General features: G+C 34.9%; 1 protein-coding gene across 2 annotated transcripts in view; it reads right to left on the bottom strand.

Annotated features, from left to right (window-relative positions):
- The window catches only part of LOC120781387 (cyclin-dependent kinase 5 activator 1), a 316,650-nt gene that overhangs the window by 251,319 nt on the left and 45,322 nt on the right, over window positions 1–20,009 (bottom strand). For both annotated transcript variants that reach the window (XM_040113595.1, XM_040113596.1), the window contains exons 2-3: window positions 15,714–16,554; window positions 9,806–9,943 (exon numbers count right to left, since the gene is read on the bottom strand). In XM_040113595.1, the coding sequence (XP_039969529.1) occupies window positions 9,806–9,943; window positions 15,714–16,535 (960 nt within the window). In that variant the 5' untranslated portion in view covers window positions 16,536–16,554. The remainder of the gene's footprint in view (window positions 1–9,805; window positions 9,944–15,713; window positions 16,555–20,009) is intronic.

Here is a 20,009-nt window from a genome sequence, read left to right on the forward strand (position 1 = left end):
AATCCTGGGGGGTGTTTTTTCACGTGGCGGGTCCCAAACCCAGCGCACAACCCTATGCAGGGGATGTTTCGCCTTCTCACTTTAGCTCGCCTTCAAACGGATGTTCTTAGGCTACCCAGAGGATACTTGGTCAAAGACCGGAAGTAGTGAGCTGCTTAAGCCACGTGTAAAAGAATCGTTTCTGGCCACTCCCAAGTGAATGGCGATCAGAGAACTTTCCTCACTTGCGTGAACTTCTACACATGACTCCATCCTCCACTCCTACCTACAACTACCCTGATTTAAATATCCTTATTAATAAATTTTGTGCTGAAATTATTTCACTCCAAGAAACCTATACCCCTTGCAATAAAAAGGTATACCCTCCTAATAAATATCATAGCTGTTTCCACAATAGTACACAAAACTTATACGCCAAACAAGGAATTGCAGTTTTCGTCAAGAAATCTGTAAATCATAAGCAAATTTCAATCGTCAGCAACATTTCTTGCATAATTATTGAAATAGAAATTGGATTTAAATTTACAATTTTTAATTGCTACGTACCACCTCATCAAAGTTTTACTTATAGAGAACTCGACAATATCATAAAACAGTTTACTACTCTAATTATGGATGGGAGACTTCAATGCATGGGTCCACTGTGGGTATCATCGACAGTGAATAAAAGAGGCGAAATTATCGGAAATTTAAGATTTGTAAAATATATTCAAATATGCAAATTAAATATTTAATATATAAGTAACTGAAGTACAAACTAATCTTTAATTTGCTTTAGACTAAAGTAATAAAAATGTAATAACATAATCTGTAAATATTAATCAAGCCGAAGACCCTAGCAGCCATTGCTTTGCATATACATAAGTGGAATAACTATTTATATTTATTTCTCTTCTAAATAAATAAATAAATAAATAAATAAAAATTTAAGAAAAGGTAAAAAATTTTTTGCATCTTGCCAAATTGGGAGGAATGCAAAAATAAACTAAAACATCATTTTAAACCTAGGAAAAACCAAAGTGTATTCAACAAAGTGAACTAAGTATATGACATTTAATTTTTCTTTACGCTTATTTGACATGAATGTTGTCATTGGATTAACCCTTACATTTATTCAAAAATTCAAATTCGGAAATTCAAAAGTAAGCAAATTTCAAAACGAAAAACAATATTTTTTTAAATAACTGAATAAAATGCCGAATACTTGTTGCCTATGCAAACCAACTCATGGAAGCAACTTACCAACGTTTTGTGTTCCAAATCACAAATCGCAACGGAAGGAATGGGAAAAAGTATGTGGCGTACAACTCAGTTTGTCATCGAGAATATGTAGGCGGGGGAAATAAAATAATCTCCCCTTAAAAGAAGACGACTAAGCCCCGATGCAGTACCCTCATTAAACTTACTTCCCAATCTTCAAGAAAAAAAGTAAGAAACCCTCATATTTTGATAAATAGAAATTTTGCGTTTTTACTATTGATTAGGTCTCAAGACAAACTTGTTTGCGCGAAAATTTTAACAAATGTTCGGAAGCTATACATGCTGTGCTGTAGTTTTTGTGGTAAGGAGTTTCTGCTGTGGAATTGGTGTAAATTTCTGGTGCACATGAACGAGAACCACGCGCTTTTTAATAATGCTCTTGCCAACGCAGCTGTTCAAACCGAGTAAGTTATTTTTGGTTGTCTAGTTTAAACAAGGCCATGCATCAAGCCCTCTCTAACCTGTAGAGGAAAATTGCCTTGCAAAGTATCACATGAACATACTTGTATAATGAACATCATTTGAAAATATAACGCAAAACACTGATTATTTTACTTACATATGGTAAGATATCGTGGTGCCATGCGTTTGTATTAATACTCCTCGTTGTATAATGTGAATATACTTTGGGGTGTCTTTAGACTAAATTTTAATGTGATATGGCTAATACGTTTACATGTAGGGGTAATCATTTGTCATACATTTTGCGTTATATTTTCACCTTCTAAACAACTAATTGATCATACAAAACATGGTACTTATTATATGTTCATGAAAAGTATAAAGCGTTCAATATAACGATTTTTCTTAGTTCTTAATATCTTTCTGAGCTGAAAACCGTATCATTTTCTTATGTATTAGCGATGCAGAACATATGTATAGTTGCCACGGAACAGAAAAATTTAGAACTTCAAGTTAGGTCGCTAGAGAGTGAAGTAGCGAGCTCGAGTAAGCTGGTAACCGCAGTGAAAAAGTTTTTTACGGAAGGTCAGATTATGAAGCTGATTGTAAATAAAAATATACATTGGTCATGGTCAGATATTTCATCGGCCGTTATCTTACATGCATCAGGACCGAGAGCATATAGACATTTGCTAAAAAATAGTTATTCTCTTCTGTTATCTTACATGCATCAGGACCGAGAGCATATAGGCATTTGCTAAAAAATGGTTATCCTCTTCCGTGTGTGGCCACTTTGAATAACTGGGTGCGAAAATTGAAAATGGACGAAGGGTTTTTTAGAAAATGTGATTAAACTTATGGAACATAGTAAATTAAGTAAACAGGAACGGATCTGTGTGCTCTCCATAGATGAGATGAAAATAGCTTCATGCTATGAGTATGATCCGATGGAGAGAGTCGTGAGAAAACCATCAAACTATGTGCAATTTGTATTCGTTCGAGGATTGGTGTCCTCATGGAAGCAACCTATTTTTTATGGATTTGATTATAAAATAAAGAAAGATACATTGGAGAACATAATCTCAAAACTATATTCAGCAAACTTTACAGTCGTTGGAGTCGTTTCGGACATGGAGCCTTCTAATCAAGCAATGTGGAAAGATATCGGTATCTCAACTTGTAAATGGTATATTATTATATTTTTATGAGAATGCTAGAATGCTTCTTAATTTACAATAATTTAAACTAATTCATTAGCAAAAACTTGTTTCAATCATCCTAATAGTGACACACCGCGTGTATTCGTGTTTACTGATGCACCGCACCTTTAAAAATTAATTAGAAATCACCTTATAGATAGTGGTTTTATTTATGAAGGAAAAATTATAACAGTACAGACAATTAAGCAAGTTTTGAACCTAACGACAGTCTCGGACGTATCCATTACTTATAAATTAAGCGATGAGCATTTGGAAGTAAAAGGCGCAAGCCGTCAAAAAGTGAAGCTTGCTGCGCAACTATTTTCGAACACGTGTGCTAATGCTATAAGAAGATGCTACATACATAGATGGACATAAAATATATACCGCAGTGAAATGTGCAGATTTTATCCAACTTGTTAATAACTGGTTTGATATTTTTAATTCTAATATTCGTTCTAATCAAACTCCGTTCACAATGCCATATGGAAAAGCAGTTTTGCAATAAAACGAAGTGCTCGAAAAAATGTCAAAAATAATGTCTGAGCCCTTGATTCCAAATAAACGATGAATAGCTCCTTTTCAAAAGGGAGTAATTATTTCCACAACGTCTCTTAAGCTATTACTTGAGTACCTACATGGAAACTTTGGGATGGAATATATTTTAACGCAGCGCCTGAATCAAGACATCTTGGAGCATTTTTTTGGCGCTATGAGAAGGGTTGGGGGCAATATGACCATCCGACACCGCTACATTTTAAATATCGACTTCGAAAATATATGTTTGGTAGATATATTTAAATGATCCTTTAAAGTGTTTTTATTTAATTTGTGTTTTTTTTTTTGTAGCACGGAACACCGAAAGTTTAACCTCAACATTGAACGTACAAGAGGACGATGCAAAGTGGCTGACACTATATCTGGAGCCGGAATATTTTTTAGAAGATAAGATACATATATATAAATGAAGAACACTTTTTAAGTAAAGAGCTTGACAAAATTAATAATCAAAATTTAAGTAGTACAAGTTTGGGTTCATTTTATGAAGATGAACTGGAATATTTGGGTGGTTTTTTAATACACAAATTAAATTTAGGTGACAGAATTTCAACTGATAGTACATGGACATGGGTAGACCAGCGAGGGGGGACAGGACTTAAAAAACCGAACCAAAATATTTAGACCAGTTAAAACTTTTAGAAGAAGTGTTTATAAATGTGAATAACGACAACATTTGCAGTGACAGAAATTTGGTAGACATACTTTTTGATAAATGCAAAGATATTGCTCTTGAGGATAATGTCAAGAAATTGTTTTTTAGGTGCAGGATACATTTTCGAATCAAGCATTTGAACAAAAATTTGAAAAATAAACAGTTGCATCAAAAATATCACAGCGACAAAAAAATGTTTTATACACTTACTTGAAAATACAATATTAGAAACAAAACTACTCATTTAATTTTTGATTTATGCTTTGGAATGAACTATATGAAAGAATCATAATAACTATTATAATTTAAAGAGTCGCATAAACATCTGCATACAGTTTCTAATAGTTTGGCGGGCTACTGGTTACGACGTATATATATAGTTACAATAAAATTTGTGAATAATGTTGCATTTATACACGTATGTAATTGTTTGTAAAATAAATATGAATTCATTATAACGTTGAGAACAAATAAATTGGTTGTATATATTTCTATTACGTTTATATTTATCATATATATGTATGTAAAGCAAGTGGCTTCATATTGTTCAAGATCAAAAAAAAAAACACACGGGTTAATATAAACAAATACATGAATTGTTTACTATTTTATTGTCAAATAAGCGTAAGTCAAATACTTAGTTCACTTTGTTGAATACACTTTGGGAAAAACCAAATGACGATAACTAGGAAATTAACAACAATAACAGTAGGCATTATTAGTGAACTAAGCAGGAGAATCAATGAAATAATTGATTATATTATACTATGTTCGGACCGACATTGAAAATACATTTGTATGTTGTAGAATCTAAGTCGTTCGGACGGACAATGTGTGTTTTCGATGAGTTTTCACTGACAACTATCAATAGCGGCATTCTCTTGCTCTTGCAAGATTGCACGATGACACAAAATGCATAAATCCTATACCGAAATATGCAAGGCCAAGAGCGCACCCATTGCAGAATCTAGTGATATATGACGGCACTAAAATAAACATGGGTTTTGGTCTGACATATTTTACAGCCATTGCAAATAATTTTCTGCGTGTGTTTGTTGTTGTGCCGTTGCACCAAGAGGAAAATTCTGCAATTTCTGCCCGTGCAAGGTTTTGCAAGAGCAAGAGAATCCCCATAATATTAGAATATCAAGTGACAGCTGTATTTGTATATGGAATGTAAACAAATATCAAGTGACAAATTAGGCCCGGCAAAATATGTCTTCCAAAAACATCGGTTAAACTAGAGCAGGCACCGATTATAATGAGTGGAATGTAAGTTTTCAAATAGTTTTCAGCGAAAACTGTGTTCTCGTTTGACAGACTTTACATGGACGAAAACACAAGTTTTCGTGCGAAAACCAGTTTACCCACGAAAACATGTTTTCGTTGTCAGTCCGAACATAGTATTACTGAGTTCGGAGCTTTCGACGAAAACGGCGAGGTCATGAACGATATGTTTTCAGTGGTGCTCACCCAAAGGATAAATCAAATATCTGCAGAAACTTTTGCGCATGCAATAAGAAATAAAACTTCTTTATATCAATTTTCGGGTATAAAATAGAGTTTCTTACATGGGATCAATTAGTGCTGAATGCATCATTTTGATCCACTAACGTAGGACCTTATATAGTAAGTTTACTAACTCTTTTCATCTTTGCTTTAAAGCTATTTGGTAAAATTAGTTATGTATGCCCATTATGCCTTGTTGTGTATCGGGTTTTGTAACAGAGCTGGCATTCTCAGTCCTCTCCAAAAGGACAGTGCACGTTATAGTGGCTATAAGTCTGTATATACTACGCCTTGACGAAAGAAATTTATGTCCTAAAAAATACAATAGTTTTGACAGCAATGGGTCTTAAAGTGTACAAAGAAATACAATTAATTTTAAAGATTTCGAAAATTAGCAACAAAATTATAGGGTTACACACACAATTTATCAATCCATAATACAAGGTGCGTTCCAAAGTAAACAGGATTAAAAAAAAACAGAACAAATGTTTTTTCGGCAAAATCAAATTATTTTTATTCAAAATAGTCTCTTTTTGTTTCAATATAGTTTTTTGCACGGTCCAAAAGTGTGTCAAACGAATGTTTTAGCTCTTTGGCCGGTATGGCCGCCAGTATGCCGATGCAAGCCTTTTGAATGGCCTCTACGCCTTCTACGTCTGCATAGCGTTTTCCTTTCATGAGCAAATGCATTTTTCCGAAAAGGAAGAAGTCGCACAGTGCCATATCAGGTGAATACGGGGAGTGGTTAATGATTAAAATGTGATTTTTGGTCAAATAATCGGTCACAAGCCTCGATCGATGATTTTGATTCTGAGCAATTTTTGGTCGTCAGTCACACACCTTTCGTAAGCCCAAATGTTCGGTCAAAATGCGATAACTCGATGTTTTCGAGATGTTCAATTCCATTTCCATGAATTTCTATAATGATTTCGGCCGATTTTTGATGAATTAACGCACAGTTTCGATGGAATTTCCGGTGATCACGGATTTTGATTGACCCACATGTTGATCGCCATTTATGCCCTCACGACCACTTTGAAAACGTTGAAACCACTCGTGCACTCTGCTACGCGATAGGCAACCATCGCCATAAACTTGTTTCACCGGTTGAAACGTTTCGGTAAAAGTTTTACTAATTGTAAAACAAAACTTAGTGTTGGCTCACTAGACAATCGATAAAAATAGCAGATTCTAACGCACCAGTCGACATATATATGTATATGGCGCCACCAGGGAGCGCCAGATTCAAAAAGTCCTGTTTTTTTTGGAACACACCTTGTATTTCTAGCAACAAAATAGGAGACCGCCAAATACAAATAATTTTTCAGGGAAATACTCTAGACATAGGTGGTACATCAGGCTGAAAAACTGGAGTAGGATGAAGGTTTTTTTGCAAACAAGCCTCAGATAATTATGATAAAAAATAATAATAATACTAAAGCATAATACTAAAACATTTTCCCATGAAAGGAAAGCGTTATGCAGACGTAGAGGCCATTCAAAACACTTGCCATACCGGCCAATGAGCTAAAACACTCGTTCGACATGCTTTTGAACCGTGCAAAAAGCTGCATTGAAGCAGAAGCATACCTTCAATCATTTCCAATTGAAAGGACTAGGACTCCAAGTAAAAGCTTTTGTTTGCTTAAATTTTTTCTTAATGATCAAAGGAAACACGATATGCTTTGGGCACAGAGTTTTCTCGATGGCATCGCACACTTCCAAGATGCATCGGGAAAGCGATTTTTGGCCTAGCCCTGAATGACAATCTTAGCCTACTCCCCTTGATTGCTATGAATCATTTATCATCACGCTTTCTATTCTAATTCGCCACCAAAAAAAGCAATAAGTTTATTATCTGTACAGATAACAGAGCAATACTGCATGGAGTTCATAACCACTCAGAAGAAATAGCTACCATTAGGACTTCCCTTATAAACTTAAAAACAAGGCGGCTTCAACATGTCCCTTTCAGCTATTTATTCCATCCAATATTACAAAACCTTCTCCAATACGAATGGAGGAAAGAAATTGGTCATTACAGAAGCATAAATCCAGACAAACACGCAATAAGGCTACCAACCAATACCACAGCAGTATTGAACAAATGTTTTATAAAGCTACGCCTTGTGCACACCTGTCCTACACATATTCACTTGATGAGGAAGGAGTCACAGCCAACGTGCTTGGCTTTGCAACTCATCCTCTTTTAACAATCACCCATATCCTTAAGAAATGTCAATCCTTAAACCTCCACCGATCCACAGTATTTCAACAAGATCCCATATTCATACTAAACACCCCAAACCAATACAATGTCAAAAGTATATTCAATTATTTAAAACTTTTAAATATTCATAATTTAATGTAAGTTATATAGTATATTATGGAACAAAATCGGTTAGCTTCAGTTGCTAGATTTTTTTTTTTATTTTTTGTAATTTCAATTGTAATAAATAATAAATATTAGTAATATACTTTGACATTTTTGACAGTAATGCCAACTATTGCATAAAAAGAACAAAAAGTAAAGGTGAACAGCATTGTTAGTGATGCGTAAGCAATACAGAGTATCAATTGTTTATCGTATCGCATAGGGCTTTGGAATCGTATTGTATTTCGCATAGCGTTACAGAGGAATAGCAGAAACAGCGAACAACATAAACCTGCAGCCCGAATCAGCTGATACGACCTATCTTATGAGAGCGCAATATAAATGATCAGCCAACACCGCTTCTTTCGCCGCTTTGCCGTACGAGACCGTAGAATTTCCCCCGATTTTGGAATGTGGTGAGTACCGGAAAATATAGACATGGCAGGAACAACCATGTTTTGAGAGAGAGAGAGTCATTAACAATAATTAACGGAACCGATCTTTCGAATTGCCGTAATTCAAATTCCAGTAATACAAGTTTACGGTCTCTACGTACAATCGAATCAATTTTTTCGCTGTCAGCGCGATAGTACCGAATCGATCCCATGGAGTAAGAAAATTGTTAAAAAAAACGTTGATCAGCCAGTTAACATATTGATAAAGCAGCGTTGGTCCACGAACGGCAGAGGTAATAGTAATAGTAACAAATAAAGAAGGATTAAGTTCAAGTGACAGCGCGATTTACAAGCATTGAAGGCGTCACGGAAGGTATTCTCCGGAAGAGCCTTAAGAGCCGAGGTGCATGCTGCTTGGATCGCCTCTGTCGTCTTAAAATGCTTGCCTTTCATCGGCCTTTTCAGGCAAGGAAACATCTGTGATTACGTTATTTAGAAATTGGGGATCAGTTTCACACACATTCAAATTTTCTTGGCACACTTCCACTCACCGCAATTTCTAGTCGTCAGTGAGCGCTTTTAGGACCATCTTCGCACACACAATACTTTGCGCACACGAGTAACATTGTCAGTGTTTGTCGAAGTCGCAGTTCTCCCAGTACGGTCTTCATCAGCGACCTCTTCCCGGCCCTCCAAAAGGGAGTGGTGTCACCGAAGCACACCACTTCTTCCTAAACCAACAATTGGGTAAGCCTGCTTGATCATATCAAACGTCTCTGTTGCAGATTTACTGAGTACACACAGAATTTAATCGCTTACCTCTGTTTTAGCGAACGCTTTGTCTTGACGCTCCAGGTGCTCGGAGATAACTGACCAGCCGCTCCTTCGTTAGCTAGGAACGCGGCGGAAAGAAATCAGTCCTATTACATTCCGGACAAACCCTCTATCTCAATTTTTACAGAAGTTACAGCTTGCACGGACGAACGGACAGATAGACAGTCAACCGGATTTAGAATTTTCTCGTCATCTTGATCATTTATATAATATATATAACAGTATATCTATCTCGCTTAGTTTTAGGTGATACGAACAAAAGATAGGTGAACAAACTATAATACTCTTTAGCACCTGGTTGCAAGAGTATAAATATTAATTGCTATAAATAAACTTTTTAACTTTAAACTTTAACTTTTAATTTTGTAATAAACTATCTTAAAAAAAAAACTTGCACAAAACGTTCTTTCAAATATAAATCGAGGGTGGTAGATTTTGTGTAAAATCCATATACATAGTACCACTATCGTGAGTAGTTGACAACACTCTCGTAACCAATCTTGTGTACGTGGTCGTCAAGTATTAATCTATGAAAGTATTTATTCTACATATATTCCCTCCATATTTGGATGAACTAATTAAAACCACTTTGATTTAATATTATTAAAGTAATACTTACTTGCCACCCCTGAAGTAATAGGCTTCTATCGACAGCTCTTAACCACATGACGGCATCTCCGGCTTCAAAATTCTTCAATTTTTTACATCGGTAATGTAAAAATATTCCCAAACATTTCAATAATTCCGAAGTTGATGCCTAATAATTAAAATAAATTTGTATTTTTATAAATTTATAACTTAATAAAATTTGTGAAAACTTTTTAACCTCTAAGAATAGTAAATGTATTAAATTGAGTATCTATTAAGTTAATTACTATGAAAGGTGGTTCTAGGTTACCGAAATTGGTGGAAACTTTAAAGTTAAGTATATCATCACTGTAGAAACACATAACTGAAAGATTGTTCCATATCCTCTCCTGATCCATAATGATACTGAGTCATATCCGAGTGCTAAGATATTTTTCTGTAGTGTTTTCATTAAATGCCTGCACATTCTGATTTTTCAGGCTTCAACGTGGTACGTAAATTTGGGGAGTGTGATAGTGGTGATAGTCTAGCAGACCATCAACATGGTTACCGGAAAGTAAACTGCACATCCTTAACACTTAGCATCATAAACGCGTGGCATTAATCAAATCTAAACCTAGTCATGTGATCAATTATACAACGCCCATGGAAGACTACAAAATGAACTATATAACCGGTCGAAAATAATCTGTTTTGCTTGGAAGGGAGAAATCTAGCTAAGTAAACGATTATTTTCTCAATTTTTTTCGCTGTTATGCTGAACCACCTCCCTTGAACATTAAGGGGGCATTTTAACAGTCCATAAAAGCTAAGCTAAGCTAAGAGGAGATCCATTAACACCTTAATTAACTCCTTGGAGTCAAATCTACATCCTCCGCAAATCAAGAACTGGAGAACAGAATTATGCAAATAAAGTCAGTCGAATACCTGACCACCTCAATGTGCCATTACTCAGCCCTTTATCATTTTCTTCGTTGCTGCAATTTCGCTTGAACCTTTCGCTTTTTGTAAATTTGCGCGGTTACAAAAAAAGCTTTATAGCCCGATACTCGTCCACTCCGATGTTATGTGGAAACTGATAATGATAACTCTCTAAATAAATAGGTCAGAAGCATTGAATTCCATAGTGAAGATGATGCATAAGGACTTCATACTAGAAGGTGTGGAAAGTGGTTAGTGGGCGTGGGCAGTCATATCTCAAGATCTGGTCCATGGGTTTCCCATAATACTTCACACTATTCTCACATTCTTATAACAATCAGCTGATATTCAATTTGTTTCAAAATCTCTAACTTGGAGAAAGGTTAGTTTGTATTCTTAAAGTTGTAAAAGGGCTATTAAATTACTATATAATTATATTTATTTTGTTCATTTGATAATATTAACACCAAAAATAATAGCAAATGTTCCTATTGGGTCAAACCACGTCAAGTGGTCCATGAAAATTTCGAAAAATCTCCGATTTTGAAAATTAGTAGTTCATTAGGAAGGAGACTAGACGCATACCCCGTGATATAAATATTTCGTCAAACCTCTTTTTATTGTTAAAGTTATTGAAGGTTGAAATTTGGAGGACGATAAAATTTTAAAATTATTTTCTCATAAACTACTGGAGATAAATCGATGAAATTTTGCAAAGTCGAGGAAAAATGTTACTGCTATATTATAAATATTTACATTATTTTTTTTTTTAATTTAAATTTTTCATGTGTTCTTCACGCTAAAAAAAACTGAAAAGTATGTGACACAACGCGGAAAATATTCACCATTAATAATCTGCAAAAAAATTTTTGTTCATTCATACCATTCCAAAGATATTGAATTTTTTGTCCCCCAACCGCTCTTAAAACGTATGGGACATCCATCGTTGCGCAGTTCGCTCGTAAGCTCCCGACATTATATATCACGGGGTATGCGCCTAGTCGCCTTCCTAATGAACTGCTAATTTTCAAAATCGGAGATTTTTCGAAATTTTCATGGACCACTTGACGTGGTTTAACCCATTTTTATTAATTTTAACTTAAACTAAATACAAAATTTTGTAATTTTGGTTTGTTTTTCATTTTCATCTGTCAAAATTAACTTTATCGTTATTGCCAACTACTTTTTTTTGGAAAAATCATAGCTATTGTGAATGAAAAAAGCGATGAACTGGTAATGCCTCTAGTTCAATATACATACAAGCTATGATAGCTTATCACAATCCAACATACTTGTAACCATTTGGCTAAGTCTTCCATACAAAATAAGCTAATACATAGCTTAAATTGCTGGTCAAATAAAGCACGCCTAATATATCGGGAGATGATTACTTTAATGAAGACAAAATAAATGTTCATGAATGAATAAACTTTTCCTTAAAAAATACAAAATTCGCGGTACTATTTGAACAAACCTCGTATTGAATACACTATAGTTTAAAGCCCAATATATGTGGATTTAGTATGCAATTACCCCAAATTCCCATATACCACATAGTATGTATAAAATTGGATGGAAACATATTCCTCAGTATATTTAGGTATAGTCAGAAGTGATGATTTCTCAATTTCCAGCGGACTTTAAACCGTTTATGTTGGTCAATATACAACGTGATATTTTGATATACTTTCTTATACATAATGTGATTTTGTGCTGATTACACCGGTCAACAAAAAAATATTTTTTTTTGGGTTTCTGTTCTCATGCTTTGATTCTGATTCTAGACATTGAAAAACACTTAAATATTAATCTTTAGTTCTTTAAGTTTGCTTTTGGCTGATCTACATCGATAAGTATATTTGGGGTTTAATACGAGAGAGCTCATATGAGCATAAAAGAAATACAAAAAATATGCACTTTTAGACAGTAATTTCTTGTTATTTTACATTTATATATTATTGTTTATCACATATCTTGAATAAAAACAACTCTTATATCTAAAAAAAAAGTTTTCTAATTATAATCTAATAAATATCAAAAATCGTGTTGACCTGTGTTATGAATGAAATTGATCCAAACGAAAATCATTTTTATTTTCGGGCGTCTGGTTGACATTTTCTTCATATACCGAATAAATTAAGTCTAGGATCTTAGAATTGTAATCATTCAGACTTCGGACGAATAATGAATATTGAATTCGTTTGCAAATTTTTTTAATTTTTAAAAGTTTTGCAACACCTGAAGGTATTATCTCGATTTTGATCCTTGCGAGAGTATTACATGTTCGGTTACCCCGAACCGAGCCCATTCTTACTTGTATATTATAAGTTCCCTCTAATTCATTCACTTTTCAGTATAAAAATCAAGCATATCAACTATACTTGACCATAGAGCCTATAGCTAGTTTTTTACTCAAAATATTCTTCTTTTCCTAATGAAAATGTATGTGTCAAAAAGGGGCAAAATCGGGTCAATACTTATCCTTATTCTAATATACGTAATATAAAGATATATGAGGATATATGAGGAATGAAGCTTCTTTTCCTGTTCATGGTTTCGACTATAAAATGTTCGTTTACACTTTCCTTACTTTTTACTCAATTTATCGTTTGCATGGACCGACAGAGGGACAACTGGAATTCAACGAGTCTCCTTAATTTGCTCATTTTTGATGCTCAATTATCGACTAGTAATATATATATATCTTATGCCGCGATGTCTGAATTTGGTATCCCCGCAAAACTAATACGGCTGTGTAAGTTGACGTTGAGCAATACCAAAAGCTCCGTCCGAATCGGGAAGAACCTCTTTGAGCCGTTCGAAACCAAACGAGGTTTCAGACAAGGCGATTACCTATCGTGCAACTTCTTCAACCTGCTTCTGGAAAAAATAGTTCGAGCTGCAGAACTAATAAGAGAAGGTACCATTTTCTACATAGAAGAGTGTGCAGCTGCTGGCGTACGCCGATGATATTGATATCATCGGCCTCAACACCCGAGCCGTTAGTTCTGCTTTCTCCAGACTGGACAAGGAAGCAAAACAAATGTGTCTGGCAGTGAACGAGGGCAAGACGAAATATCTCCTGTCATCAAACAAACAGTCGTCGCACTCGCGACTTGGCACTCACGTTACTGTTGACAGTCATAACTTTGAAGTCGTAGATAATTTCGTCTATCTTGGAACCAGCGTAAACACCACCAACAATGTCAGCCTAGAAAACCAACGCAGGGTAACTCTTGCCAACAGGTGCTACTTCGGACTGAGTAGGCAATTGAGAAGCAAAGTCCTCTCTCGACAAACAAAAACCAAACTCTATAAGTCACTCATAATTCCCGTCCTGCTATATGGTGCAGAGGCTTGGACGATGTCAACAACTGATGAGTCGATGTTGCGAGTTTTCGAGAGAAAAGTTCTGCGAAAGATTTATGGTCCTTTGCGCGTTGACGGTGAATATCACATTCGATGGAACGATGAGCTGTATGAGATATATGTCGACATTGACATAGTTCAGCGAATTAAAAGACAGCGGCTACGCTGGCTAAATCATGTTGTCCGAATGGACGAAAAAACTCCAGCTCTGAAAGTATTCGACGCTGTACCCGGCGGGGGAAGCAGAGGAAGACCTCCACTCCGTTGGCAGGACCAGGTGGAGAAGGACTTGGCTACGCTTGGAATATCCAATTGGCGCCACGTAGCAAAAAGAAGAAACGACTGGCGCGCTGGTGTTAACTCGGCTATAATCGCGTAAGCGGTGTCTACGCCAATAAATAAGAAGAAGAAGAATATACCATATACATATGTTCATCTAATTTCTAACCTCCTAATAATATGATATATTATACTATGAGCAAAAAAAAAGAAAGATTTTGTTCATAATTTTAAAATTTTTAATTCATTATGCAAAATCTATGTCGTATTTTCCCCTCAATGTAATCCCCCTTGGCCCCAATACTCTTGTGCCAACTTTTCTTCCAATCCTTAAAACATTTGCTAAAGTCAACTTCCGGAATAGCCTTCAATGCGGGTAACGATTTAAGTTCAATGCTTCAGTTGACTCAAAATGGTTTCCCCGAAGCGGTCGTTTGAGTTTGCTCAGTAGTCAGAAGTCATATAGAACTAAATCAGGCGAATACGATGTTTGGGGCATGATATTGGTTGAAAATTTGGCAAACACTCAAAGAATCGATGCAATTTGCGACGGTGCATTATCGTGATGCAAACGACGCAAAACACTCAAATAATATTCCTTGTTGAAAGATTGGCCATTCGGAAGGAGTTCGGATAATCGAAGAAAACTGTAGTAATACGCTTCATGACATCCTGGTAGTCGGAAAGTATTGTTTGACAGACGTTAACGCGACGCTGTTTTTACCAAATATTTTGTGAATTTAGAACCAATCGTGCTTTCACTTTTCTTAGATCCAAATTATCTTTCAAAATGGTTTTCACGGATAATTCCGATATGCCAACGATGACAGTAAAATATTTGATCGTTAATCGTAGATTCTCAAGTATCAATTCCTTTGTTTTATTGACGTGCTGATTATCAGTTGATGTTGATGACGGTCCTGGACGTCAACGCGTTCTCGACCCGCTTTAAATAATTTGTGCGAATCAAAAATCAATTTTTACCGAAGGCCTTTATAACATTCTAAACCTTTTCACACGCAAAATTTAATGGAACTTCTGTGTATAATACTTTCACTCATCGTAAAAATCGCCGAATGCACTTTATGTACGTCAGAAAGACAAACATACTATACTAAAGACTACTGATTATTTTGATGTGACAGTTGGCACAGATGTCACTGACAGTCATACCAACCTGGAAAAAAAATATTTCGACAAAAAAAATATTTAAACTAAACAACATTTTGTCAGATGTACATTGTTGCATATCAAATTCTCCTTACAATATTTATATTCACCTAAAAAGGCATTTTCATGTAACTTCCACCACCATGGAGATGATAAGCACGCTATAACATTCGTAGTATAATAGTAAAATTAGAACTCACCTGGATTACAGTTTTCCTCGGAATGTGGCTGTTTTTATTTTGGATTGTCTGCGATTGTGGGGTCAAAGATAAAGTCAAAGGCTCTTTTTGAATCAATTTGTTATGCTTATTAAAATTAGTGGTATTAATTCTAACAAGATCTTGTGATGTTATTTGCTTTTTAGTTTTAGAATTTGAAAAGAGCGTGTTACATGGTTGAGAGACATCTTGATTTAAATTTATGTGTTGACTGTCGTTAATATGGTTGAAATGCAAGCGAACATTTTTATTTTTATCGGTATAAGATACATTTGAGGCATCCAACGGATGAGTTTTGAAACAACCTGTAGGTATATTAGCACATTTATTTTTATTTTCAATTTTCTTTTTATTATGCGACGCAGCAAGTTTTTTCCAAGACAATGCACTAATAAATAACGAATGCTTTTTCATACTCTTTTCAATAGTATTTTTTTCCGTGAAAAGTGCAGAATTTTCATTGTGTAAATCCAAATCATTGTTAATTGCATCTTTTGTACCTTTTAATTTATTGAAACTATAGCTGGTTACATGACTTTGCTTGCCTACATTTATCCTTCCACATCCATTATGCGCAATTATGCCATTTTTAGCAAGCGGGACACGAATACTTTGCTTCGTTTCTTGATTTTTGGCATTATTCAACTGCTCGTAGCAAAAGTTGTTCAAATGAGAGTCCATTAAAGAAGAACCTTCCAATATATATTCGTTTCGAACGTCAGATTGTTGGTTATATTGGATGCTAGTCTGGGATGAATAAAACGGATGGCGTTCTCTTGGATTAAAGCTCAATACCGTCCCCATTATGGTAAATTGATAATGCCTAAAAGTAATATAATCCAAGAAATTTTTAGTAGTTACGTGTATAAGAAGACTACACTAACTCAAAAAATCTTGCAAGACACGAGCTTTAACATTATTTATTCATACATGTAACTAAAATCCAAGATAACTCTGGGCAAAGCAGTAGCTAATTTAAGAACTCAATAAATACATCATATTAAGCCTAAAAAGAGAGATTAATAGAAACATAATTAACTAAATCAAAGATTTTGTTCCGATTCATCAGAGACTCGCAGATTAAAATATGCTCCATGTCATTTTTGTGCGTTAGCAATACTTCAATGACGATTGGACTCGCCTACCGGAACGAAATTAATGAATACAGGTGATTGTAGGTTACAGTATTAGAACTATTAAGGCCGTTTTCTCAATATTTGGTTATCATCGATCTGTCATTTAAGTTCTGGTTAACCAAGAATCCTTATTGCAGACGAAATACGCCACTAAGGATACATTCAAATTCATGGAAATGGAACATCATCAAAACATCGATTTATCCCATTTTGACCGAACATTTAGGAATCATTGATCGACGCTTGTGACGGATTATTTGACAAAAATCACATTTTAATCATTAACCACTCCCCGTATTCACCTGATATGGCTCTGTGCGACCTCTTCCTTTTCGGAAAAATGCATTTGCTCATGAAAGGAAAACGTTATGCAGACGTAGAGGCCATTCAAAAGGATTGCACCGGCATACTGGCGGTGCAAAAAGCTGTATTGAGTCAGAAGGAGACTATTTAGAACAAAATAAATTGATTTTGCCGTAAAAACATTTGTTCAGTTCTTTTATTAAGTCCTGTTTACTTTGGAACGCACCTTCTATGTCGTATTGGCTGTCTTCGAAATCGAACTAGTACATAGTATTTATGCAGTCGTGGGTATGCAACCAAAATAGTATTGTATAAATGAGCATCCTCCCCCGGACATCCACACATACACCACACTATCACACCACATCAACTCAACTTCACAACACTGACACGCACCTTCACCATACTCACTTCACAAATCATCAGAGCTTACAACCCACATTCCACACTACACACTAACCAACCACATCACACCAGCTGATTCCACACACAAAGGGAAAAAAAGGAACCAAAAAGAGATCAGCTTCTTATTTCGCTTTCGATCTTTACAGCGACCTGCACGCCTGTGCGAACATCTCGAACGAGCGTTTTTCCCTCATCCAGTTTTTGGCAGTTCATAGTTTTTCGGCAGTTCATAGTGTCGGAGTTATAAACATTTTTTTTACCTATTACTTTTATAACGTTAACATTAAAATTGTACACAGATCCTTATAATACATACCTATATATATACACGCGTTTACCAATTTTAAAACAATTCCTCAATTCGCCATTTTAATTTTTAACAAAACAAATTTTGTGGTGATCGTGAAGGTGAGTGCGTGCGAAAATATAAAAAAAAATTTGCAGTGCACAGCAAAAACGGTGAGTTACTGAAAAATACATGGTCCTTCGAGGCAAAACGAACGGCACATTGGTGAAACGTTAAAAAAAAAATATATATATATATGTATATATGTACATATATATATATTTAAGTGCATATATATGTAAAAACAACAAAGAAAAAAAAACGGTTTTACATATGAAAAAAGTGCAGTGACACCAAGAAAAATATATAAGAACGAAGTGGCACGAAATCTACATACATACATACATGCATACGTTCTTGTATATGACAAACCAAAAAGTGTGGTGTAAGAAAAAAAAATTAAATTAAAAACCAGAAAGCAGTGCATTGAAATAATATAACAATAATAATACATACTAAAGCTAACATATGTGCAAAATTGTGATAACTCCAAATTAACAAATAAAGCATTAACCGAAAGTGGGTGCAAACTAACATATACAATACGGGCGCGAAAATAAAATAAATTAACAAAATACGGGCGCGAACTCTTAACAAACAAATGAATAAAATAGCCAAAATACTAACTCCGACACTATGAACTGCCAAAATACAAATAAAACACCACTTTTCACGAAAATTCAAACACAAAGCCCCCGAGGAAAATCAGAGTGAGTGTATCCATTCCACTTTTGATTTTATTTATTATGTATATATGTATGTAACGTTGCACAAAATCTACATACATACATACATGCATACATTCTTGTATATGACAAACCAAAAAGTGTGGTGTAAGAAAAAAAAATTAAATTAAAAACCAGAAAGCAGTGCATTGAAATAATATAATAATAATAATACATACTAAAGCTAACATATGTGCAAAATTGTGATAACTCCAAATTAACAAATAAAGCATTAACCGAAAGTGGGTGCAAACCAACATATACAATACGGGCGCGAAAATAAAATAAATTAACAAAATACGGGCGCGAACTCTTAACAAACAAATGAATAAAATAGCCAAAATACTAACTCCGACACTATGAACTGCCAAAATACAAATAAAACACCACTTTTCACGAAAATCCAAACACAAAGCCCCCGAGGAAAATCAGAGTGAGTGTATCCATTCCACTTTTGATTTTATTTATTATGTATATATGTATGTAACGTTGCACAAACGGTCAATTTAATAGAACCGATAGAAATCAAACCCGTTTAATAAAAACGGTTGGTAAAAGTTCCAAATCGGCGGGAAATTTAAGTACCGATACAAAACAATACGGTAAATAATATATATGTATATATATATCCACAGTATATATATATATTTTTTTTTTTTAATAAATTTAACTAAATAAATTACTATTCCTTGCATTTTAAGCTTACCTTCGTGTATACAATACGCACAATCCACAAGAGTTCAATAAAAATTTATTTTCAAACTATTCTGGCAATACCGCTCCAGTTCATTAACTGTGAGAAGGATACTTGCAAATTATAAGAACAATACCTATTCAGTTTATTAAGCGGTGAGAGGAATTGCTTCTAAAAAAGTAAGCAAAAAATAGGAAGAAGAATATAGCATAAAAGAGAATAAGTACAAACATACATATGTACATATCCTCAAGCGAATTGAACATAAGGAACCGAAAGCAAATTTATTTATACATATAAGTTAGCAACAATAACATTTAAAGCAACCAAAAGACACGCGCATCCGTTCTACTTGCAAAGCTGCTGACGATGCGTCTAGCGCAGTGTGGCGTGATTCTCTGGAAATCCAGCGGAACGTGGGAATCGATGTCAGCAGAACAGTAGGCGCATTAAGTTACGATAAGAATTATACAATTTTTTAAGTTTAGAGTTAAGAGAGCGGTTGAACAATAAAGGTCGTAAGACCGGAAAAATAAAATATTTTTTACTTTTGACAAGTAAACCCATAACTGGCGCCCGAGCTAAAATAAGCTCCTACGTCGCGAAGGAAAACAAAAGGCGTTAAGAATCCTTCTTCGGAGAACGTGTAGTGATAATAAAAACAACTGT

This window comes from Bactrocera tryoni, unplaced genomic scaffold (genome assembly GCF_016617805.1).
Source record: "Bactrocera tryoni isolate S06 unplaced genomic scaffold, CSIRO_BtryS06_freeze2 scaffold_7, whole genome shotgun sequence".
NCBI lineage: Eukaryota > Metazoa > Arthropoda > Insecta > Diptera > Tephritidae > Bactrocera > Bactrocera tryoni.